This window comes from Molossus molossus, unplaced genomic scaffold (assembly GCF_014108415.1).
Source record: "Molossus molossus isolate mMolMol1 unplaced genomic scaffold, mMolMol1.p scaffold_m16_p_1, whole genome shotgun sequence".
NCBI classification, from domain to species: Eukaryota; Metazoa; Chordata; class Mammalia; order Chiroptera; family Molossidae; genus Molossus; species Molossus molossus.
This window is the reverse complement of record NW_023425344.1, coordinates 208,885,401-208,910,555: the sequence shown is the minus strand read 5'-3', so window position 1 is coordinate 208,910,555 and position 25,155 is coordinate 208,885,401. Positions and strand designations below refer to the sequence as shown.

Genomic DNA, 25,155 nt, shown 5'->3' with positions numbered 1-25,155 from the left:
AAATCTGTTGGAACCACTTCTGCTATTCACTGAGAAAACATTAACAGAAAACTGTTTTCTTCATTTATGTGAATTTAATCACTTACATTGAGCTGTCTTAAAACGGTGTGGATTTCAAAGGGTGATAGATGTGGACATGTCTATTACTAGACACTTGAATACAACTTCATTCTTTTGAATTGGACAGAAAACTAATTTTACTTAGGGTATAGCCTCTAAGGTTCTTTACTCTTAAATCCATTTGAAATATATACTTCGATTTACGATTCACAATTAGGAAAACATTTGTTTTTTTTCTTTTTCCCATTTCCTTTTCATTTTCATCCTTTTGTTTCTGTCTTCTAATGTTGCCTTTCCTTTACCTTCTGAATTCCTTTCTTTCCTTTCCTGTAGGCACTGATGTTCTTTACATTGGCCCTCTGAAAGGTGAGCCTTGTTGGTCTGCTTTAGCTATATCCTGAACTTACCTCTAATTCTCTCGAACTGATTTTTCCCTCAGAATTTCCACCAACTTAATTATATTCATTTGGCCTTTTAATTATGTGAGCTAATGTTAGACAAGTAGAATGTTAAAGTTAATTTCACGTGTCTTCAAGACAGGTAAAGTAATATACTAAGCTTTCTTATTATTATAGCATGTGTTATTGAAAACTAAGATTCTGTCCTGCACACTTAACTGCCTATTTTTCATGTTATTTATTAGGAAGCATATATTCAAGCCCAGGACTTTATAGTAAAACAATGACCCCCACTTATGATGCTCATGATGGAAGCCCCTTGTCACCGACTTCGGCTTGGTTTGGGGACAGTGCTTTGTCAGAAGGCAACCCTGGTATACTTGCTGTCAGTCAGCCAATCACATCACCAGAAATCTTGGCGAAAATGTTCAAGCCTCAAGCTCTTCTTGACAAAGCAAAAATCAACCAAGGGTAAGTTTTAAAAATTAGCTATAATTGGAGAATGTCTTTATCCAATTAGAGGTAGAAATAGTTTAGTAAACCTGTCTTCCTTCCACTGCTCATGTTACCCTGTCCAGGTGGCTTGATTCCTCGAGATCTCTCATGGAACAAGATGTGAAGGAAAATGAGGCCTTGCTGCTCCGATTCAAGTATTACAGCTTTTTTGATTTGAATCCAAAGGTACCGAGGGTTTAGAGGAATTTCTTCTTTTTTTCCTTTTTGTTTTGTTCATTTGGATGTTTGTTTTTGGAAGTTGGTAGAGTAAGGAATTGTTTGTAAATAGCAAGCCTTAAATGATAAAAACCCCAAAGCATTAGAGAAAGGCATCTGTATTTTAAATAAATGTATCGTTTTAGTAGGTTGAAAGCATAACTAAATCTTTTTTAAAGATAATTGATATTTTGGTTGATTTGTATTTTAAGGGCACTAATTTGGCAAAAGAAACAATTGATAAAGTTAGTTTGGGTTTTTTTTTCATACCTCTCTTCAAGTGCACTTTAGGTAAAAGTTTCTGAAAGATTATCTTTCAATTACTTTGATTTGTAATTATATACCAAAAGATGTTGCTTAAAAAAACGTTTTAAGTCTACATGTCTCTCCGTCTTACAGCCAAACATTGTAATATGCTTTTCTAGCAAATGATTACTACTGAAGTACTTTGTTTTCCTAATAAGATTGATTACTATGAAGATGGGGAGTATTTTACCCAGAAAAGACAGGGCACTGAGATGTGGATCTTTTGTTTCCCTATCAGCCACGGGGCAGGGGGTGTCTCTCTTGACTACTTTCTCATCCTTTTAATGCCTAGAATATAGTCTGGATTTTACTGTATATAATTACCATTTTTATTAAGTGCTTAAGTAATTCATTATACAACAGAAAAAACATAGTAGAACTATAAAAAAAAATCATAGTTGCTCCTCAGGCCATAACATGTCTAATTTTAGTAAAACCAAAACTGTTTTGGGAACATAAGTACATTTGCTGGGGATAGGAAAGGGTTTATGTATTTTGTTAAAATTCTAAAATTGTATTAGTACATTACTATTGATTTTCATTAACATAACTAAATAAAAGTCAATAACATAAGTAAATATTTTCTACAAGTCTATATGTGTACCCTCTGTTTTGGATTTTAAAATAATTACTGTTTCCCAGGACCTGCCACTTTGTCTGGGTATGCATTTCTGCAGTGAGCAAGATGTTCCTGAAATAGTTAATTTACTCTCTGGTTATGATATTTTAGTGTAGCAAGTTGCAATAATAATACAGAAGAGCAATCAGTTCTACCTTTAATGTCTTCGAGTTAGATTTTCTTTTTTTTTTTTTTTTTTTTTTTTTTATTTTTTTTTTTTATCCTCATCCGAGGACATTTTTTTCATTTTTTGTACAGACAGAGTGGGAGAGAGAGAGAGGAAGAGAGAGAGAGGGAAACATCGATGTGAAAGGGACACATCGAGTGGCTGCCACCCGCACGACCAACCAGGGCCGGGGACAAACTGCAACCGAGGTACGTGCCCTTAGCGGGAACCGAACCCGGGTCTCTCCGGACCGCAGGCGGACGCTCTAACCGCTGAGCCAAACCGGCCAGGGCAGATTTTCTTAAGGAATGTAACATCTAATGGTTATTTCCTTGGAAAATAACAGTCTGTTTCTAATACTAAATAATCTTTTGGCGTATTTCATTGTCGTTTTTAATGGGAAATTAGATGCAGGTGTGTGTGTAGGTATATTTCTTTCTTATTATTGCATATTTGATAGTGAATAAAATCCCAGGGGAAAAAAATGTACATTAAATTTTTCTTGTAAAGCTTTAAAGTTGAATATTCAGTTTTCAAACTTTTTAATTTTAGAAGTGATATAAGTGAATATGTCTCTCTTGCTGCAGTATGATGCAATCAGAATCAACCAGCTTTATGAGCAGGCCAAATGGGCTATTCTCCTAGAAGAAATTGAATGCACAGAAGAAGAAATGATGATGTTTGCAGCCTTGCAGGTAGTAAAGAGTATCGGTATATGGGCCTGAGGTGGGGATAGAGGATTATTTTTAAATAGTAAAGCGGCATATTAATCCAGTAGCATTTTAATAGTGTTTACTTTTTACTATGTAGAAAGTGAATAGACACTTAGGAACGCAAAAGAAATATATAAATTCATTTTTTTGTCTTATCTAAGAGTTTAATGTTTTACTTAATAGTTACTTTTTTGTATCCTGTAGGAGAAAAATTATCCTCCCACCCTCCAGGTGTATATTAACTTATCCAGTTTTCCTTTAGAAATAGTACATATTAAAGTTAGATTTCTGAAATGAAGCTTGCTTACATAATTTCATAAATAGCTGGGGATGATGATATTTGTAAAATGGGCTATGGCAGAAATAATACCTTTTTTTTAATCCTCATCCGAGGACACTTTTCTACTTTCTGTACAGACAGAGTGGGAGGGAGAGAGAGGAAGGGAGAGAGAGAGAGAAACATCAATGTGAAAGGGACACATCGAGTGGCTGCCACCCGCACGACCAACCAGGGCCGGGGACAAACCGCAACCGAGGTACATGCCCTTAGCGGGAACCGAACCCGGGCCTCTCCGGACCGCAGGCGGACACTCTAACTGCTGAGCCAAACCGGCCAGGGCAGAAATAATACCTTTTAAGTAGATAAAATTTTAAGAAATGAGTTGAAATTAACATAAATATCAGTAAAATTTTAGAATGGTAATCCTTAAGAAGTAGGTAGCTAATGTTTTATTTAGATTAAACCAGTGCTTTTCTGAATGTAGTTCTTGCATACCACCTGCTTCATAATTACAGTAGGGCTTATTAAAAAATTATCCACTTCAGCCCTGGCCGGTTTGGCTCAGCGGTTAGAGCGTCGGCCTGCGGTCCGGACAGACCCGGTTCGGTTCCCGCTAAGGGCACGTACTTCGGTTGCAGTTTGTCCCCGGCCCTGGTTGGTCGTGCGGGTGGCAGCCACTCGAAGTGTCCCTTCACGTCGATGTTTCTCTCTCTCTCTCCCTTCCTCTCTCTCTCCCTCCCACTCTATCTGTACAAAAAAAAAAAAATGGAAAATATCCTCGGGTGAGGATAAAAAACAAACAAACAAACAAAAAAAATTATCCACTTCATTACTGCTTCCCCCTCTGGCAAAATAACTTTAGGGTGGCATCCGCAAATCACATTTTTAGAAGCACTGAGGTCCGACTGAGGCTTTGGTGAATGTTCTTAGATTATGGTAGAATTCTGGTGTAACCTAAAGTATTGGTCATTAATTACAAGAAGCAAAATTGTATTCACTGATGAAAAGGTTTCACTTATAAAAATCATTTTTCTCCATTAGAACACAAAAATGCTCTCATATCCCAAATGCTTCTATGCACTCAGAAAAGTTTTCTAGTTAAGATTCAAATATTGTCCATTAGAGAGGAAACACAGCTAATTTCTCTTTGGTTTATATGATCGAAGAAGGGGATTGAAATGAAGCTCAGAACTGGAAAATCTTTGAGGACAGATGAATTAGTTCAATCTGTCAGTTACTTTTTAGAGACTAGTTAAGACTCTTCTATTATGTTTTTGGATACAATTCAAACTGAAGAATTTCTTGAATTCTGGAGCAGTTTTATTGAAAGTCCCTCGCTTGGTTATGACTTTTTACCTGCCTACATCTTTCTCACTTAGAGTACAGGCTTGTCATTCTTTTAGTAAGGGTTTCGCCAATGACAGAAAAGTAACAGATGTAAAATATATACGGGGAGAACAGATTTTCATTGTATGGTATTTCTTTTTATCTTTTTATTGTAAAAAGAATGCATCTTTTTAAAAAGACAACATATAATAGTGTTTAGCACACAGTATTTGTTGAATGGGTATCCAGAGTCATAGTGTCAGAGAAATGGGGTTATTCTACAGCTTCCCCCCACCCAATGCAGTAGATAGTTCGTTTCAGTGCAGTAAAAAAAACACCTCAGAAACCATGGGTTTTAATTCGCGAAGACTAAACAGAACATACAAATGGCTAAGAGACATATGAAGAAATGCTCAACATCACTAATCATCAGAGAGATGCAAATTAAAACAACAATGAGGTATCACCTCACACCTGTCAGAATGGCCGTCATCAACAAATCATCAAACAACAAGTGTTGGTGAGGGTGTGGAGAAAAGGGGACTTTAGTACACTGCTGGTAGGAATGCAGACTGATGCAGCCACTATGAAAAACAATATGGTGTTACCTCAAAAAATTAAAAATTGAACTGCCATTTGACCCAGTGATCCCACTTCTAGGAATATACCCTAACAAGCCTGAAACACCAATCAGAAAGAATATATGTACCCCCATGTTCATAGCAGCACTATTTACAATAGCTAAGATCTGGAAACAACCCAAATGTCCATCAGTAGACGAATGGATAACCAAGCTGTGGTACATATACACAACGGAGTACTATGCAGTTGTAAGAAAGAAAGATCTCTTATCCTTTGAGACGACATGGAGGGACCTGGAGAGTATTATGCTAAGCAAAACAAGCCAAACAGAGAAAGACAAGTATCATACGATCTCACTTATTTGTGGAATATAGTGAAAATAACAGTCTGAGGAGTGGGGTAGTCCCAGAGACGTGGAAGTGGGGTACAGAGTGACAATCCCCAGAAGAGGGGGTGGTGGGGGAGAGATAAACCACAGAACTTATATGCATGTATGCATGAACAATGGACATGGACAACAAAGCTGGTGACAGGGCACGGAGGGAGGGGGAGGGGGAATCAGTGGGGCAAAGGAGAAACATTTGCAACAAAAATTAATTAATTAAAAAAAAAAAATTAATTCGTGGAGACTGAATATCCCAAAGCACAGCTCTCCTGAAACATTTTAGAATCTAGATTTAATGAGAGAATTTTGTACTACAAATCCCTTGAGTTGTTAGAAGCCTTCCCAAAGACTGACTAAGGCCCTAGGTCGCCATCTGGTATCTGAACGGGAAAACTCTGAAAGTATGGCACAGAGATGCCTACTAATTTTCACTTCAGACACTCTGAACTATCCTTTCTTTGGAGCTTCTGGTTCCTTGTGTAAAATAAGTCTACGGTGGTAAAAAGAAAAGGTAATTCAAAGTAAGAAGTAAATAAGTTTAGTAACACTTACCCATGACCTTTTGGTGTACTGGACGACGCTTCAACCAGCTGAACCACCCAGCCCGGGCAACACTCTTTTTATTCTCACCCGAGGACATTTTTCCATTTTTTGTTCAGATAGAGCAGGACGGAGAGAGAGGAAGAGAGAGAGAGAGAGAGAGATAAACATCGATGTGAAAGGGACACATCGAGTGGCTGCCACCCACACAACCCAACCAGGGCCGGGGACAAACTGCAACCGAGGTACGTGCCCTTAGCGGGAACCGAACCCGGGTCTCTCTGGACCACATGCTGATGCTCCAACCACTGAGCCAAACCGGCCAGGGCTGTTTTTAAATCATTTAGTCAAGGACCTTTTGTGTCAGCATCACCTAAGGCATTAGTGAAAATGCAAATCCCAGCTGAACTCTAGACTGGCTGAATCAGAATCCCTGGGAATAAACCTAAGAATCTATATTTTTAACCAGCTCTCTACATGATTCTTAATATACTCTGACGTGTGAGGCCACGTCTGTGAGAGCCTCAGCCTGCCTTGTTCTCCAAGATGCGTGAACGTGGAAGTCCTACCACTGCAGAGATCTCGTTTCAGCACAACTGAAGGCGTAGCCACAGACCTCTCATTACTGATTCACTAAATCTTAAAATACAGAGGAGCACTGATAACTGGCCTCAGATTAGTTCATTAAATATTTCCATGAAGAGATTATATTCAGTGAATATACTTCAGAAATTTGGAGTGCTTCTTAGTGCTTTAAAAGGTAACTGATTGATTTCAAGTTCTGCTTACCTTTGCGTAAAACCTCTGTAAGGTTTAACATCAAACTAGAATAGATCACTAATATGTGTTGTAAGTCGCTTACCTAAGTGTACTTAAAATCATGACTAATTTTTCTATGCCCAAAGATTTTCTGTTTACATAAAGGAGTAGTTATCACTACTCATGCATGTATATGTGTATATGTCAGTGTTCATGTGTGTGGAGTCACATGTAAACACTATCTTGTGTAATAATATAAACATCTCCTCAGGCCGTGGCTCCTCATTGAGTTGAGGAAGCGGGGAAAGGGCAGCTTCAGCTTTCAGCGCGGTAATGATAACTAACTTTCCCTCTCCGTAGCAGTGGAATTATAAGGTAATCAGTGTTAATCCACTTCTGTAAAGGGCCTAATGCATATTCTGTTCACTCAGTACTTATTGGTTCCAGGCCCTGTTCTAGATAAGAAATGAATAGTGCCCTGGGGAAAAAGTCAGAAGTCTCTGCTGTATGGAGCTTATTAGAGGATGTGTTAACACTAAGGCCTAGGCCCCCAGGCTGAATTTATTTGAATAGGCCCAAAGACCCTACTTCTCGATAAATATTTATTAGCAGATTTAGGACATTGATTTCAGGTGCCATGCCCTTTATTTTCCTATCGTTCTAGTTCCTGGACACTTATCTATTCAAATTAGAGGATGAAAAGCATTCAATATAGAAATAGATAATAACCTCATTTTCAAGTTTTACAGTTAGAATAATGATTTAAATAAAATATCATTTCTGGTTTCAGTATCATATCAATAAGCTGTCTATCATGACATCAGAGAATCATTTGAACAACAGTGACAAAGAAGTTGACGAAGTTGACGCTGCCCTTTCAGACCTGGAGATTACTTTGGAAGGGGGTAAAACATCAACAATTTTGGTAGGGTTCATCTTTTCACCTAATGTACTTTGAACTGATGCTTACCTTTTTGTCGATTTAGGTTCTCATGAAGTATTTGGGGGATGTAGAGAAATATTTAATGTGTTAGAGAATTCAGACATCGATTTTTCAGAAACTTAGAATTAAAATTTGTCTAGTCTCTAGTGCCTCCAACGCAGTCAAGATAGATCTGATACTCTGCACATTTTCTTACAAGTAGTAGTAGGACATTTCTGCAGAAGAAAAATTAATGTCAAATTATGGTAAAATTCATTTAGTGATTTCCTAATTTGAAATATTACAGAAGAGGTGAGAAATCAATCTCAAGAAAATTTTTAAATGCTAAGTTTAGTTTTATAGTTTTGAAGCTTAGGAATTAGTTACTATAGAAACACTTGTTAGCTATAGAAGAAATACTTATTTTGGGGCTGTTATGATTTACAAAATTTTCATATGCAGAAACAAACAGTTTTAGCTTTATTAGAACCAACAGTATATTCTTGCGGGTTATATAAATTGCTGTTTTGATACAATTTTATTAGCTTTTCATGAGATTTGAAAATGCCTTTGTGCTGTATGACCATATAATACAATTGTACCTTTAAAGTCTGTAATCTATATTTTAAGTAATTTTAAATAAGCTGGTTCTTGATATCAGATACCAAGTATTAGAGTTTCTCATTGCAAGAAAAATAAGAAAAAAAATGATTAAATTCTTTTCCTAGGGTGACATCACTTCAATTCCTGAACTTGCTGACTATATTAAAGTTTTCAAGTAAGTAGATAAAATGGAGGGATTCCAAATACTAATGAACATTAATTGAAATATACTGTAAGTTTGATTGGCCAAAGCATCTGAGCCGTTACCAGTTAGATGAACAGTAAACTTAATGAGGGGAACTAGCCATTTTTACCTCATCAAAATCACAGTATTTGTAAGTTGTTTCAGTTGGTAAACACTGCTCTGGAGTTGAGATTGCATCATGTAGGTTGTGAAACGCACAGAGACATCTCAGTACAAGGTGACCCGTCTAGGGGAAAGCACAATACATAATGAATTGTTGCTGCCAGTGACTGTTTCCTTGTTTGGAGCCCCAGAGTCTATTGAATTCTATTCATTTGTTCACAGGACATTTTGTAATTAAGGTTCCAGTATAGGTTATCTAGACTTTTATGGACCGACACTCTAACCACTGAGCCAAACCAGCCAGGGGGTTATCTAGACTTTTAAACAATTTAGTCATATTCCACAGAATCATGAGAGCTAGGCATTAAGGCATAAGAAAAAGGTGGTGTGGAATGTGATACACAAAGCCATCATGGAATAAACCCTTTATCTAGCTAAACATAAAGCAGCTCAACTGATAGAACATTTCTGAAATAAGGGCATGATTTCAGATGCTGCTGCCTCATCTACATGTACCTTTCTTTACCTACTCCCCCCATGACTGCTCTGTCTTCTTCATGTTTGACACTGGAGTGGCGAGTTAAGGTCCCCATTGAAATACATGCCTGAGAGCGATGAGCACTCACCTCCCTTGAGTCATGCCAGGTAAACTCGCTTGTTCGAAGCGGCTCCAAAGGCACCCTGCAGACATCCGTGAACCTGTGGCTAATTATGGGACCTAGGAAATTTCCAATTTTTGACATTTACTTCATCTTATCCTGTGCTTTCCATGTGACCTGCTCGTGATACAGGTGGCTACAACTGACAGAAATGCTAGAATGTGGGCCCTTCTGTCTTTCTCCTCTGCCCACACACTGTTGTGAGATCCCCTGAGTAGAGTAGGAAGGAGGGGCAAACCCAGAACTGGGTCAGGAGATTGAGACTTGGTGCTAAAACAAAGCATTGATAAAGTTATTAAACGTGGTTTTTCTCTTAATTCTATTTGACACACAGGCCAAAAAAGCTGACTCTAAAAGGTTATAAGCAGTATTGGTGCACCTTTAAAGACACGTCTATTTCTTGCTACAAGAGCAAAGAAGAATCCAGTGGCACACCAGCTCATCAGATGAACCTGAGAGGTAAAGGAAGCCTTGGAAAGGCTCTGTTGATGGTAGAATCTCTATCAGCCAATGTCGGTACATTTCACTTTGCTGGGGGTGAGGGGAGTTTTTCAGCAGTTTCTGCACTTCTTCGGGTATTTTTACATACAGATATAAAATGTTTTTTTACTATGGAACACTTCCCATTTACCCGTCATCTTTGCACCGGGGCCGTGCTGCTCTGTATCGTTCCAGTTTTAGTGTATGTGCTGCGCAGTGAGCACTGTATATACTTAGTTCTTGTCTTAGACTGCTTCTGTTGGGTCTTCACATTGTTCCTCTTCACCTGTCATCTGATTGATGCATTGGTTCAGGCGGTAGGAGAATTTCCTCTCCAGGTTTGCCTGCTGCTTCTGCTGGAGGACTTCTGCGTGCCTCTTGCTGTGACTTCTTTGTAGGGCCTTCAGCTAATCTTGCAGATTCTTGATGAGCCTCTCACTTGTGATATTATTCACTAAACCGCCTGGCTCACTTCCAGTTCAGATACCACTTCCTCTAGGAAGCTGCACCCCTGAGAACCACTCCAGATAAACCCATCATAAATTGAAAATACCCAAAGTTGAAAACTCATTTGATACACCTGATCTACTGAACATCATAGCTTAGTCTACCTTAAATGTACTCAGAATACAATATTCCCACCCAGATCTACCCCCCCAAAAGAAACACTGGCAACACAGTACACGGTAGAGTATCAGTTGTTTACCCTCGTGATCACGTGACCGGGCGCTGCAGCACTGCCCAGCATCATGACAGCATCATTCTGCATATCACTAGTCCAGGAAAAGACCAAAATTCCAAATTTGACATACAGTTTCTATTGAGTGCATTGTAAAGTCAAAAAAGTATTTAAGGTGAGCCACTGTAAGTCGTACACACTTGGCACCGCAAGCTCGGTAAAGGAAGGCTAGAAAACTGAAGTACATTTTCCAGACGCATTTCTAGGTTCTAAGCACGTGCATCATGTGAACCCCGAGTTCCCAGCTGACTGAAGGGTTGGAGAGGCAGAGCTGAGAAAGGAGTGGGGAGCTCCCAGGCCCTGGAGCTGAACTGCAGGGGCAGGCCCACCGTGTCAGCCCCCCCTCTCCTGTGGGGGTTCCATTTTACATGTACATTTATTATTATATGTAAAGCAATTTGGACAAAAGTACCAAAGAAAAAGGTCCCCTGACTCATTTCACAGAAATGAATCCCAGAATAATTTCACATATCACTAAAAATATAGAAGTGTTTTTTATTGATCTTTTTTCTTAATACATTGTACATTAGGGTATTTTTAGTATATTTCAACAAAATTTCCATCTCTCTCTCTCTACCCAGTAGTCGCCTGAACTGTTTTATAGTTACACACATTGTAAAAAAAAAAAAAAAAATAGAAAACCTCTGTCTCGGGGAGAAGATTGCTATGGCCAAGTGTTGGAATTCTGTGATTGTCTGAAACTTTTCATTGGTCTCATTGCCTTCCTCTCTGTCACATGAGTCTAACTGTGGGTCTCTACCAGTGTCTGTTACTCAGAATCCGTGTTGGCTTTCTTCTTGTTTACCTCCTCAGCTGCCCGGGATCAGCTCAGATGGTCCACTCCTGAGCAGGACTTAGATCTGGCCTCTGGCCTCTGGCCCTTCTGTCCCTATTAACCTTCTCCCTGAATGACCGAAAAGTCAAGTTCTAGTACGGAGAACAGTGCACAAGGTGTTCTCACCCCACCTCTCCCCAGGCCTCCCAGAGGAGTACTTGCCCAGCACATCACACTAGCCTAAGAATTGAATGGCCAAGATTCTGCCCTGCCCCTAAACAAGCCCTGTGGTTGTAGAAAAATAGTCTATTTGGAACTCAGTATCTTCCTTTGGGAAATGAATCTGTGGGACTAGATGCTCGTGGAGGGCATGCAGGAGGCGGCCCAGCAATGTTTCTCTCGCTCCTCCTCCTCCCTCTCTCTAAAATCAATAGAGAAAAAGAAAGAAAGAAATGCCTGGAGAAAAGCTGGAGTGCAGAGTTTAATCAGAAGGATGAAACTTCTTAACAGCTGTTCAATCTGGTTCCTGCTCACACGAGAGGAATAGCAGGAGTTGGCAAGAATTAGTGGATTCAAATGTTCAGGAGGTTGTTTTTTAAACTGGCAGCAATGACGCGCCACTGAAAAATTATTAACTTGAAAATGACAGGATCCATCATATTTATACTGGGTAGAGTTTAGTGCAATAATTTCAGATAGTGGTAGTGATCCGTGTTAAGATTCCCCATATGGATGGAGAAAGGGTACAAAGTCAGGAGATACTAAGGAAGTTCAGTCAGTAGACTGGGTGGTTGATTTGGGAGGGGCTAGAGCAGGGGTTCTCAACCTGTGGGTTGTGACCCCTTTGGGGGTTGAGCGACCCTTTCACAGGGGTCACCTAAGACATAACAGTAGCAAAATTAGTTATGAAGTAGCAACGAAAACAGTTTTATGGCTGGGGGTCACCACAACATGAGGACTGTATTCAAGGGTCGCGGCATCAGGACGGTTGCGAACCACTGGGCCAGGGGGAAGGGCCTGTTCCTGGCTGTGCAGTTCGGAGGTCAGGGTGTTCCTGACACTGGGAAGAGACGGGCTGAGTGTGGGGAGAAAGATGAGTGATTTTTGGATTTTTTTTCTTCATGAACAACTTGAAAGAAATTTAATTCATCATCATTTCATGTTACTTCTCAAAATTTAAATCACCAAACATTTGCAATTAAAAAGGCAACATGAAAAGAATCAAAACTTGTAATATTAGATGAGATTTTTTTTTTTAGAAGATGTGCAAATATCCCCCCTTTCCCAGTTGCATTGCCTGATATTGTTCCCAAAGGTGGAGCAGGATGAATTCTCAATTGTTCCTATATATTTTTACTTAGTGAGTCTTAGGCAGAGTGAAGAGTCATTCTAGCTAAAATATGCAAACACTTGGCCTGGCTGGTGTGGCTCAGTAGTTGAGTGTCGACCCATGCACCAGGAGGTTGCCAGTTCGATTCCCAGTGAGGGCACATGCCCAGGTTGTGGGCCAAATCCCCAGTGGGGCATGTAGGAGGCTGCCAGTCAACATTCTCTCTCATCAATGTTTCTATCTCTCTCTCCCTCTCCCTCCCTCTCTCTCTAAAAAAAAAAAAAAAAAAAAAAAATCAATAAAGAAAAATAAAAATAAATAAAATACACAGACACTTGAAAAACCTGGTCAACATCCACTGAGAGCTGAGCAAGTTAACTGTTTTGAGTCCTTTCATCATCATATCCAGCTATGACCACACCATGGAATTCTTACTACCTCTTACCAAAAGCTCCTGTGTTCAAATTTGAGGTACATGCCCTGGCTGGTGTGGCTCAGGTGATTGCTGTTTCTCTCTCTCTCTAAAAATCAATGAAAATGTCCTCAGGCAAGGATTAAACATAAATAAATTTGAGGTATTTGTGGGATACCTTTTTGAAGATAACCTGTAGGCCATTGGATCATGAGAGATCCATGCTACAGATGGAGGTATGTTAGCAGTTAGCATCGGTGGTAAGTGTAGCTATTGGAATAGTTGTCATGGCTAAGAACAGAACCCTGCAGAAGACTCGCGTTTAAGGGACAGCACATTAGAGGAAGAAAAGCTTATAAAGGAAACCAAAAAAAAAGCATAAGAAGATTATGGAAATAATGTACGATGGAAACTAAAATAAAAATTGTTTCAAAACAAGGAAGTGTAACTCGGCATCAAATGCTACAGAGAAGTAAAATAGAGATTGTTAGCCTCTATAGGACTTAGCCACATGGAGGTGGTCAGTGGCCTTGATTAAGAACAGATTTAACAGATTTCAGTGGCATTTTGAGTATGAGTCAAAGTACTGTCATTGAGAAGTAAATAGGAAACAAAGCTTTTTAGAAAATTGATTTTAGAGAGAGGAAGGGGGAGAGAGAGAAACATCATTGTGAGAGAGACACATCGGCTGGTTGCCACTCATGATCCCAACCGTGGCCGGGGACAAACTGCAGCTGAGGTACGTGCCCTTAACGGGAACCGAACCCGGGACTCTCTGGTCTGCAGGCTGACACGCTTTTTTTTTTTTTTTTATCCTCATCCGAGGATATTTTTCCATTTTTTTTGTACAGATAGAGTGGGAGGGAGAGAGAGGAAGGGAGAGAGAGAGAGAAACATCGACGTGAAGGGACACACCGAGTGGCTGCCACCCGCACGACCAACCAGGGCCGGGGACAAACTGCAACCGAAGTACGTGCCCTTAGCGGGAACCGAACCCGGGTCTCTCCAGACCGCAGGCCGACGCTCTAACCGCTGAGCCAAACTGGCCAGGGCGAGGCTGACGCTCTTAACCACTGAGCCAAACAGGCCAGGGCTAAAGACAGCTTTTTAAAAACAAATTTTTTTTTATTGATTTTATTTTATTTTTAAAGTTAATAAACTTTTATTTAAGGAATTTCACATGTTCTGAGCCCTTCCACACACTGCCTTTGTTTCTCCTGAATTTGATTCTTAATCCCCTTTTTTTTTTGTTGTTCAATCCAGTTGTCATTTCAGTCACTCCCATATAACAGGAATAGAGATGGTCATGTGATCACAAACTGGTCACTAGCAACCTGGAAGGATTAGCTAGACAGAGGACATCTGCAAGACTCAGAGATCTAAGGAGGCTGTGTAAAATCTCAGTGATTACCAATGGCTATTACAAAATCACACATAGCTTGTGTTATAATTATATTGGACGGTGCTAAACTAGACAATTAAAATAAAGGTTAAGAAAATGTTCCCAGTAGACTGAATGCTACCAATGTAGCAGAAAGAAAACCTAATGGGAAATATTTTGTGGTCATGTCCACAGCAAATCTTTACTGAGTTTAGAGAGGGAGCGAGATGGAGACATCAATGAGAGAGAACATCGATGGGCCGCCTCCTACACGGCCCACCCCTGGGGATCAGGCCCACAACCCGGGCATGTGCTGTGACTGGGAATCTTAACTGGCGACCTCTTGGTGCGTGGGTCGATGCTCAACCACTGAGCCACACCCGCTGGGCCAAAGACAGCTTTTTAATGAACCTTATCTAGGAAGGGAGGAGGAAAGGGGGCAGCAGCAAAAGACAGAGAGATAAAGAGGAGAGTCATTTTGTGGTTTAAGGTGGGAGAGAGTTAAGAAAGTTAAATGCTGATGGAAATGTCACAGTAGAAAGAAAGAAACCTGGTACCTGGGGAGGGAGAGGATCTCAGATGGAGCAAGGTTCCTGGGAGGGTGGACAACTCCACCCAGTTGGATAGGAAGGCCTTAGGAGGGACACCTCTCTGCTGTTTGGAAGCAAGGACAGTGGGTTTATCTGGTATGGTGGCAGGGAGCGGGGGCCTTCACTTCTGGTACTGGAAAATAAGTGAGGTTGTCCCCTGAGAGTAAGTGGCGTAGGAGGCCTGAAAAGATTTGAAATCATCATTTTTGAGCGTGTCTGTAAACATAAGATTGCAAGTGTCGAGGGCCAGATGGAGGCTGGGATCCATGAATTTCTAGTGACACCTATCTGCTCAGTTTTGTGGTGTTTTCCCCTCCCCTCTTACAGGACTCAGCAGCCTGAGTAGAGGCAGTGAGAGATGGAGGGCTGATTTGAACCAGGGTTAAGGTTTTGCTGAGTGTGTCTGATGGGAAGACAGTAAGTCTAGGGAACTAGGGGTGGTGATACCTGGTGAATGGCATCCAGCTGGACTGGGGAGAAGCAAAGAGTGAAAACACATTGCTGACGGGGAGGGGCTCGGGTCCCTCAAAGAGTAGGAAGAGAGTTAGAATTGAAGACTGTAAGCCGAATGGGCTGTTTGCACGTGGCAGTTGAGAGGAGCAGTCGGATCACAGTGGAGTGCATCCAGCCCGTCGCCAGGGAGCGAATGTTGTCTGAGGTGTGGCCCAGAAGTGCCTGTGCGCCTGCTCTACTTGCCTTACCGTTCACTTCTCTCTCCCTTTCAGATGGTCTTGGTGGTTTACTTTTAAAAGAGGACTAATTGTATACTTTAAATCCACTTGAATAATTAATGGAATTTTGCAAAAGATTGTGTTTTTTCAAACACCTCTCTGTTGTATTTAACACATTGCCTCACAGCTTACTATAGTCTCTAATGCTTCTATAGGAGTAGTTAAATGCTGTAGTTATTTATACGTAGTACGTATTTAAGGAAAAAAATAGAGGGGAGAAAGTCCTCCAAATGTTGGGAGTTGCTTCTGGAGAGGAGTGGAGGATCCCCTTTATCTAAAATGTTTCTGTGTGGAGGGGAAAAGACGGTTTAAATACTTGTTCTTTTTGTGGTAGATATGTAGGGTTATTATTCTGTTCTTTATAATCTGCCAAGAGAAGTTGCTCCCGTGCAGAGAGCAGGCAGCGGCGGCCCTGCTAACCGTTCACACTCATCGTAGAGCTACTGGGTGCGCTTAAGACACGGAGGGTGACATGATCCAAGTACGAACAGTTGGAATACCCTTTAGTGAGCTTTGATGTGTACATAGCTTATTTATCCTTACAGCATCCCTATGAGATAAAGTTTAAGGTCAGGAAATTTGGGCTTAGAGATATAAATTGGCCATAACTATTAAATGGTACAGAAAGGTCTGGAACCCAAATCTGTCTGATTGCAAAGCTCTTCTCCACTGTTACACTGGTTACTGCCTATGTATGCCAGCCATTTCCCCATTATCTAACTGGTTATGGGTTCAATAGATCTGTGTTTTCTTATGGAAAGCTACCAGCTAATGCTTCACAGAGTTGATTAAGGGCTAGGGGCTCCCATATAGGACTCGAGCTCAAACTGGCTAATCCCCCTCACGTATTTTTAAAGGCGTAATAAATTCATTTATTGCCAGGGGTGGGGAACGACTGGCCTGAGGGCCACATAAGGCCCTCGAAATCAATACCAGCCAGCATCACAGCCTCACCAAATTAGCCTGACCAAATACAGCAGGCTAATTTTTAAGTTAATGATTTTGTATGGCCCTTCAATGATGTCATAACTGTCCAAATGACCCTTGGCAGAAAAAAGTTTCCCCACCCCTGAAACACAGTTAAGTCAGAATTTAATTATAGAAAGCCATTTTTAAATCCCTGAACATTTAGATACTTAAAAACCCCAAATAACCTAAGATTCAAAGAACTGAATAATATTAAAACAACATACATCAAAACTTGTTGGAGTGCAAGGTGTGTTGTTTGGTCCTATCTTTTCATCAGGACCTCTGTGCCATCACCTCCACTCTATATTAGGTCTCTCTAGCTCTGCTCCACTCCAAACAAAATCACTGCGCATAAAGAATTTATTCCCTGATCTATAGATTTCATAACAGCAAAATTCTACATACTAAGATGCCATAAAAAGAGGGATCCCTGTATTGGCTTGGGATTTTTAAAAGTAAATTTGACCAGCCCTCAGACCAAAGGTTCTCGGGTTCAGTTCCTGGTCAAGGGTTGCAGGTTCGATCCCTGGCCCTGGTCAGGGTTGTGCAGAAAGCATCCAATCAGTGTGTCTCTCTGACATCGATGTTTCTCTCCACCCCACCCTCTTTCATTCTATCTAAAAAACAATTGAAAAATATCCCTGGGTGGGGATTTTTTTTTTAAAGTAAATCTGACTGTTTTAATAATTAGTTTTTCTTTTTATTACAGGATGTGAAGTCACCCCAGATGTAAACATTTCTGGCCAGAAATTTAACATTAAGCTCCTGATTCCAGTTGCCGAGGGCATGAATGAAATATGGCTTCGTTGTGACAATGTAAGATTCCAGTTCCTTAGTGAGTTAACCAGTCATCCTCATGTTTTATGCTCAGAAGATCCCTCGTGACCCAGGTCATATCTCAGTGTTCCTTTTCAACAGGAAAAGCAGTATGCCCACTGGATGGCAGCCTGCAGATTGGCCTCCAAGGGCAAGACCATGGCAGACAGTTCTTACAACCTAGAAGTTCAGAATATTCTTTCCTTTCTGAAGATGCAGCATTTAAACCCAGACCCTCAATTGATACCAGAGCAGATCACAACGGATATCAATCCGGAGTGTTTGGTGTCCCCGCGCTATCTAAAAAAGTACAAGAACAAGCAGGTACTTGGTTCATTTTACTTCATCCACTCTTCTCTGCTGGTGTATTTTCCAGTTTTGTACACATACTTTAAATGTAGTTCCCCTTTTAAAACTTTTTAGTCTTAGTTGGTAGACTTAATGTCATATCAGGTGACTAGAATATAAAATCAGAAATAAATAGCCTTCCATTTAAATTGGTAATTTTAAAAATACCTTTATCATTTCAATAGGCTAGATAACAAGGTAGAATAATTAGGAATATATTTATTCTAAATTTGAGGAAACCACTCTGTTAACAGGATATTCATTCAGCAAATTAAATATGGTCTTAATGCTTTGTGTCCTTAATTCATGCAGTTTTTCATTTCCCTTCACAATCTGTTTTGACTCCTCTTGCTGTTGAAATGGGCTTTTTTCAGCTTTAGAAATAAATTTTATAAGGTAGACAGACATAGTCTACATTTAAACATCATCTTTTCTTAACATTAACAGTCAAAACCTAATCAAGATTTGCATAATGTGACAAAATTTGGTAAAATTTCCTTGACATTCACTGTTTTTGTTCATTCTTTAGAATTCCTCTCCTGGAAATTAATATATTAAAAAAAGGATTGCTATTTAGGAAAATGGTTCTTCAGTATAACATAAAGGTTTTTTGCAGGGGAATTTCACTTTGGGATAACCCCAGTGTTCTCTACACAAACATCTTGCTATAAAAGGAAAAGCTTTAGTTTGGAGGATGGGAGTGGGAGGTGAAGAAGACTTCTAAAATAAATATTTTATTTTTATCTAGTTTCATTTTGATCTTCAAGGAATAATTTTAAAACATTACTGTAAAGTTTGAATGATATACCTAGAACACTTAGTAACTCTTAACTTTTAAATATAATGCTTATCATAGGAGTGACATCACTTAAATAGAAACTTAAAATGTTCAGAAGTTTTAATCTCCAAGTATTTGTCTTTAAGTGACTGAGGCTGTGTAAGCTACATGGACATTGTTTATCCCACAGTCGTGCTCTATGTGGGAGTAGTAAGGAATGGAGGATATGCTGCCCTGGGGAGCTTGGTGGAATGTAGATTGTCAATTTAAAAGGCAGAGTGAATCAAATACTAATTTTTTTATTTTTATTCTTAGTAATTTCATTTAAAAATTATTGGAAAAGAAACTTGTTTCAGAAAGTGGATTCGTTTGCCTCAAAGGCAATGAATAAATTCAAATCTTAGCAATCTTATTTTCACTATTAACTGTCAGGGGGAAAAACAATCATAAAGTATAATTGTCAAAACGGCCAAATGTTGGTTTAGCTGTCAAAGAAAGGTATTGTTTTCACTTTGAAAAGTTTTTGACTAGATTGTCAACTGAACATTCTGTTGAGGAAAAGACAATGCATGTTTGACTGTCCTTAACGGGCAGGATGTGTGTGGTCCCCGGTTAAGGATCCTTGTCTTCTACATTGGCATCTTGTCAGATGCACATTCTTTTTTTTTTTTTTTTCTTTATTGATTTGAGAGAGGTAGGATGGGAGAGGGAGAGAGAGATAGAAACATCGATGAGAGAGAACATCGATTAGCTACCTCCTACATAACCCCCCACTGGGGATCGGGCCCACAACCTGGGCCTGTGCCCTGACTGGGAATTGAACCGGCGACCTCTTGGTGCATGGGTCGACGCTCAACCACTGAGCCACACCGGCCAAACACACATTCTTTTATAATCCTGCTTTTCCTAATAAGATTTACAGGTTGTTCCCAGAAGGTACAAGCCATGTATTGCCCTGACACCTAGTAAGTGCTGATAGGCAGGAGTTTATTATTATGGCACGTTAGGTGCTGTATGGGTCCCTGGACATGATACTCAGTAATTGTTGACTTGTACAATCCAGTGGCCTTCAGGGCCAGTCATTCCTTCATCCCTACCAGGACATCAGTGCATTGTTTTCTTTTGGGTCCATCAATATAGGCTTTTTTTTTTCATCCTCACCTGAGGACATTTTTCCATTTTTTGTACAGATAGAATGGGAGGGAGAGAGAGGAAGAGAGAGAGAGAGAGAGATACATCGATGTGAAAGGGACACATCAAGTGGCTGCCACCCACACGACCAACCAGGGCCGGGGACAAACTGCAACCGAGGTACATGCCCTTAGCGGGAACCGAACCCGGGTCTCTCAGGACTGCAGGCCGACGCTCTAACCGCTGAGCCAGACCGGCCAGGGCTAGGCTTTTTTATATTTAAATCTCTAATTCCTCAAAGCTACATATTAATTAACTAAACTTGCTATGGCTATATTCACATGAATATGACTCCCAAATTGGACTTTTACATTTTAAAAAGAGTTCTACATTTTATTCATGTTAATCCAAATTGAATTGGACTAGTATGTTTATAACCACCATTCCTAGTGTAGTGTATGGCATCTCTTTATTTTCCCTTCCAGGAAAAAGGATGCAAAAAACAGATGGTAATTGAGGGGTTTGCTTTTCTTGTGTAAACAAACAGGACCGTCACTACTTATTTTATGCCTTCAAATTATTTCTGAAAAACGGTGCATGGATCATATTATCTGACTCGATCTGAGATAGTATTGAAGGCTTTTAAATAATAATTTTGATTTTGCTACTAAAATAATTGGCTTTACCCTAACCAGTAAGAACTGGTACATGAGGGAGAAAAGGGTATTTTGTTCTTTATTTTTTTCCCTCAACCTTCTCTACCCTTAATTTTAGTAACACTTAACAATTTAAAATAATGTGGAGTGTTTCTCAATATTCTTAATGGAAATAACCACTGCTTCCTCATTTCCATTTTCATGCTTGCATTTACTTGGCTTGGTTTCCACCTAAATAATTTTTCGCATGGTTTTTTTGGCTGAATTTTGGTTTGCAGGTTACCGCAACTTTTTCTTTGCTTCATTGCCGTATTTTCTGATTGCCTTTTTTTTTCTTTCTGCTTCTTTTTTCTTTTCCTCGCATTGCCATCTTCAGCCAGGCTATATAAGAGATTTGGTAAGTTCTCCATATATACCAAAAAATAAATAAAAATAAATACATTTAAAGCCCTAGCTACAGTCTCCCCTCATGGATTAATTTCCTTCCACTCCTCGTGGGAGTAGCCTTCCCAGCATGAGTATAATTTATATTAAAGTTTAACTTTTCTAATGATTCCTTTAGAAATTTTTAAAAATTATTATGGTAATAGATATTTGTTAGAAACTTGTATTCTAGGGACTCATTTGAATCATGTATCTTGATACTAACTTTAAAACTCCCCATGTATGTGAGAATTAGAATGTGATGTTTTATAATCATACATGTGTGTACTTGGATTATGTGTCGAGAGTGGCAGTTATATATTCCTATGTACTTTTTTTTCTTGATTAGGAAACTGAAATTAAGAAGAAATATATCAAGGTTTATTTTGAAAAGTCATTTTACTAAAATTCCCAAATGTAGCTTTCCAATTCCAACTCTTGCATCTTAGGATTTTGGGGTGGGACACACAAATCCATTTTATAAGCTTTTTGTCTCTAATCTGCCATGAAAGAATAACATCTAATGGTAAAGGTACTGTTGATGTTCACTCATATTTAGATAACAGCAAGAATTTTGGAGGCCCATCAGAATGTAGCTCAGATGAGTCTAATTGAAGCCAAGATGAGATTTATTCAAGCTTGGCAGTCCTTACCAGAATTCGGCATCACACACTTTATTGCAAGGTCAGTGGTTCTACTAAGCACCTACATGTAAACTTAATCTGTTCCTTTTTACTTAATCTGCTGTATGTAATTAGAAAATAAACACTTAAAAGCTACTGAGATCCATTAACCTATTTTATAGTAGAATTTAAAGAATGTTGGGATATATTTGTAATTAATTTTTACATTGAAAATTCAAAATGATTGCATTTCTGTTGTTACTTGTATAAGACTAACATTTTTCTTAGAGTTAAAGAGCACATATGTTGAAGAAAAACAGACCAACATGTCGCCTCACCCCTTATATGTTTTCAAACATTATTTACTATGTTTTTAATGCTATAGGTTCCAAGGGGGCAAAAAGGAAGACCTTATTGGAATTACATACAACAGACTGATCAGGATGGATGCCAGCACAGGAGACGCAATTAAAACATGGCGTTTCAGTAACATGAAGCAGTGGAATGTAAACTGGGAAATAAAAATGGTAAGCTGTAACAATATTACTTAAATACTGCTAAAAATTAGTAAATTAAGAATTAAAAACTGCCCTGGCCGGTTTGGCTCAGCGGTTAGAGCGTCGGCCTGCGGTCCCGAGAGACCCGGGTTCGGTTCCCGCTAAGGGCATGTACCTCGGTTGCAGTTTGTCCCCAGCCCTGGTCGGTTGTGCGGGTGGCAACCACTCGATGTGTCCCTTTCACGTCGATGTTTCTCTCTCTCTCTCTCTCTCTCTCTCTCTCTCTCTCTCTCCCTCCCTCCCTCCCACTCTACCTGAACAAAAAATGGAAAAATGTCCTCGGGTTTATTGAATGCCTACTTTGTGCCAGGCATGATAGTAAATGTTTTACATTTGTACCCTAATTCTGAACCTCACCACAACTTTGTGAAGTAGATGGATTATCCTGCTATATAAATGAGGACTGAAATGGAGAGGTCAGGGCTGTCGTCCAAGATCACACACTTGGTAGCAGAGTCAGGATTCAGACTGGGATGTCGAGGGCTCTGAAACCTGGCACGTCTGCTGGTGTCGTGCTGCCCCCGCCCCGGAGCACATGGATGTCATCTAAAATAAATAGAATCTTTAATTAGTCATTTGTTTTAAGATCACTGGATTTGTTGTATCAATTCCTATTACTTCATTAGAATTCCATATTTATGAAATATTTAAACATGATACCTAAAGGTTAAATGTCTAAAGCAAATATTAAATTAAACACAGGAAGTAGGTTTTCTCCCAGGACTTGAAGAGAGACATTCTCATTAATCGAATCACCAGAGACCATTTGGGAACTTAATGACCTAAACCCCCAGTCTTCCTTTTCAGAACATGAAAACTAAAAAGGAGTGGGGGAGGGGCTTAGTAACCTTTACTTATTCTTTTGGACTTGAAGACATTAATTTAGGATTAAAGAAGAGTATTTGAGGATCAAGTGTTTTGTGATAGGGCGGATTTTAAATAGCACCGTAGCTTTGCTTGGACCCACCTGTGTGTAGTTTTACTGAGACTTATAGTTCTTTGTCTTTGTTCCAGGTCACCGTAGAGTTTGCAGATGAAGTACGATTGTCCTTCATTTGTACTGAAGTAGATTGCAAAGTGGTTCATGAATTCATTGGTGGTTACATATTTCTCTCTACACGAGCAAAAGACCAAAATGAGAGTTTAGATGAAGAGATGTTCTACAAACTTACCAGTGGTTGGGTGTAAATAGAAGTACTGTGTAATGAAACTCCATGGCCATAACAATTTAACTCTAAAAGCTGTTGTTTGTTATATGCTGCTTAATAAAGTAAGCTTGAAATTGATCATTTTATCATGAAAACTTTTTTGCCTTACCAGACCAGTTACTATGTGCACTAACAAGCACGACTATAATCTGCTATCAGGATACAGTATATGAACTTGAATGTGGCACACATTCCTTAGGGCCAAGAGTTGAAAACCAAAGTCGTGGGCAAGTCAGGAACAATATATCACTGATTTAAGCTAGCCAAACTAAGAAACTCAAGCCATCTACTTTACAGCTATCCAGGGCTTAAACTATATGAAGTCTATTTATCATGTTAATGCATGTGTTTTAATGTATGTTTAATTTGACCTTGTGTTTTTAAAAAATTCTACTTCTGGTAGCCATTTGAACTCCCCCACCCCAATAAATCGGGTCTACAAAAGATGCCTGATATTTAATGTCATTGTTTAACCTTGAAGGAAAATGCTGTTAGTCTGTTATGCTTGGTTTGTTTTTGTCCTTGAATAAGCATGTATGTATATTGTCTTGTGTTTTTATTTTTACACCATATTGTATTACCACACTTAGTATTCACCAGCATATTCACTGTCTGCCTAAAATATGCAACTTTTGCATTACAATATGAAGTAAAGGTCTATGAAGTATGCATTTTGTGTAACTAATGTACAAACACAAATTTTATAAAATTGTACAGTTTTTTAAAAATTACTCACAACTAGCAAATGGCTTAGATATGTAACATCTTTACATTAATTAAATGCTTTTAAAAATATAATTAATGTGCAGTTTTAATATCTGCTGAATTAAGAATGACTTCAATATAGTCATGATTTGCCACAATGTCCTTAACTCTGATGCCTGGACTGGCCGTGTTCTAGTCTGGTGTGCTGTTACAAATCCGCATTGGTGCTAGTCAAACAACTCCGAGCTCACGCAGCCCAAAAGGGTGCCAGGGAGGGTGGATTACCAGTATTGTCCAATAACCCATGGTTTAAAGACTGTATAAATGCATTTTATTTTAAATAAAAGCAAAATCTTTTATTTAATTTTTTTTAATGTATTTCTTCTTTTTACAGTTTACATAGCATTAACTTTATAAAGTGAACTTTTGCCTTTTGGAAATGCTTTGCCTACCTATACATCTTGTGTTATGAGAAACAGTTTGCTAGTATTCTAAAGTGTTACTAGATAGAGATACTTATCTCTAAGATAGATTCTTCCCTAAATTGAGAATTTCTCAATTTTCCTACTACTAAAATAAAATGAACTGTATAATCTTTAAATGTCAGAAATGTAGTTATAAACAAAAATATAACAGATGAACAGACATTATTGACTTGGACAGAATTTGTTTTAAATAGCAAAATGACCCTCAGTTTAAAAAAAAAACACTCCATACATTTATTGATTTCTACGGTTACTGATATTATTTCATCATTCAGACTCAAAACTTTAGTCATAGATTTTCTCCTTTACCTGTTGCATTTATCAGTTCGAGTCTAACTGATTTTCCCTCATGCCACCGTGTGTCTTTCTCGTCCTTGCTGTCGCGTCTGAAATGCAGGTCTGTCCTGTGCCTGCCGTGGTGCAGCAGATTCTAAAGCAAGGCTCCCAGTCCTTCTCCAGGGCTTTTCTTTGTACTCAAAGGCCAGGTCATAGCAGGCCTCACTCCAAAATTTAAGAGCTCCTTCTCATTAAAGTAAAAGTTTTAAGAAGTACATTTCCTTTCCTCATCTTAAGTACAGGTCACCAGCTTGTATAATCACTTGCTAAAGGCCCTAAACTATATTTAGACAATGGCAACCCGCCACTCCTTTATAGTCCCGCAGCCTCCCCACAAGTGAGAACA

General features: G+C 39.2%; 1 protein-coding gene, 1 non-coding gene and 1 pseudogene across 7 annotated transcripts in view; 1 reads left to right on the top strand and 2 right to left on the bottom strand.

The window, feature by feature from the left end:
* The window catches only part of FERMT2 (fermitin family member 2), a 77,329-nt gene extending 52,976 nt beyond the window's left edge, over window positions 1–24,353 (top strand). Inside the window, exons 5-18 of one of the 6 annotated variants that reach the window (XM_036281514.1) lie at window positions 394–426; window positions 704–929; window positions 1,037–1,139; window positions 2,848–2,955; window positions 7,636–7,770; window positions 8,496–8,545; window positions 9,671–9,795; window positions 17,453–17,559; window positions 17,662–17,883; window positions 20,302–20,325; window positions 20,849–20,869; window positions 21,455–21,579; window positions 21,904–22,045; window positions 23,090–24,301. In XM_036281514.1, coding sequence (XP_036137407.1) covers window positions 394–426; window positions 704–929; window positions 1,037–1,139; window positions 2,848–2,955; window positions 7,636–7,770; window positions 8,496–8,545; window positions 9,671–9,795; window positions 17,453–17,559; window positions 17,662–17,883; window positions 20,302–20,325; window positions 20,849–20,869; window positions 21,455–21,579; window positions 21,904–22,045; window positions 23,090–23,263 — 1,595 coding nt within the window. In that variant the 3' untranslated portion in view covers window positions 23,264–24,301. Of the gene's footprint in view, window positions 1–393; window positions 427–703; window positions 930–1,036; window positions 1,140–2,847; window positions 2,956–7,635; window positions 7,771–8,495; window positions 8,546–9,670; window positions 9,796–17,452; window positions 17,560–17,661; window positions 17,884–20,301; window positions 20,326–20,848; window positions 20,870–21,454; window positions 21,580–21,903; window positions 22,046–23,089 lie in introns of all 6 variants that reach the window. The other 5 variants (XM_036281527.1, XM_036281521.1, XM_036281535.1 and 2 more) reach the window with 5 other exon arrangements.
* On the bottom strand, window positions 9,942–10,040 carry LOC118621892 (annotated as a pseudogene).
* Window positions 14,569–14,693, bottom strand: LOC118622507. The gene has a single exon (XR_004958072.1). It is a non-coding gene; the product is annotated as a small nucleolar RNA SNORA32 (small nucleolar RNA).
* Window positions 24,354–25,155: the final 802 nt, after the last annotated feature.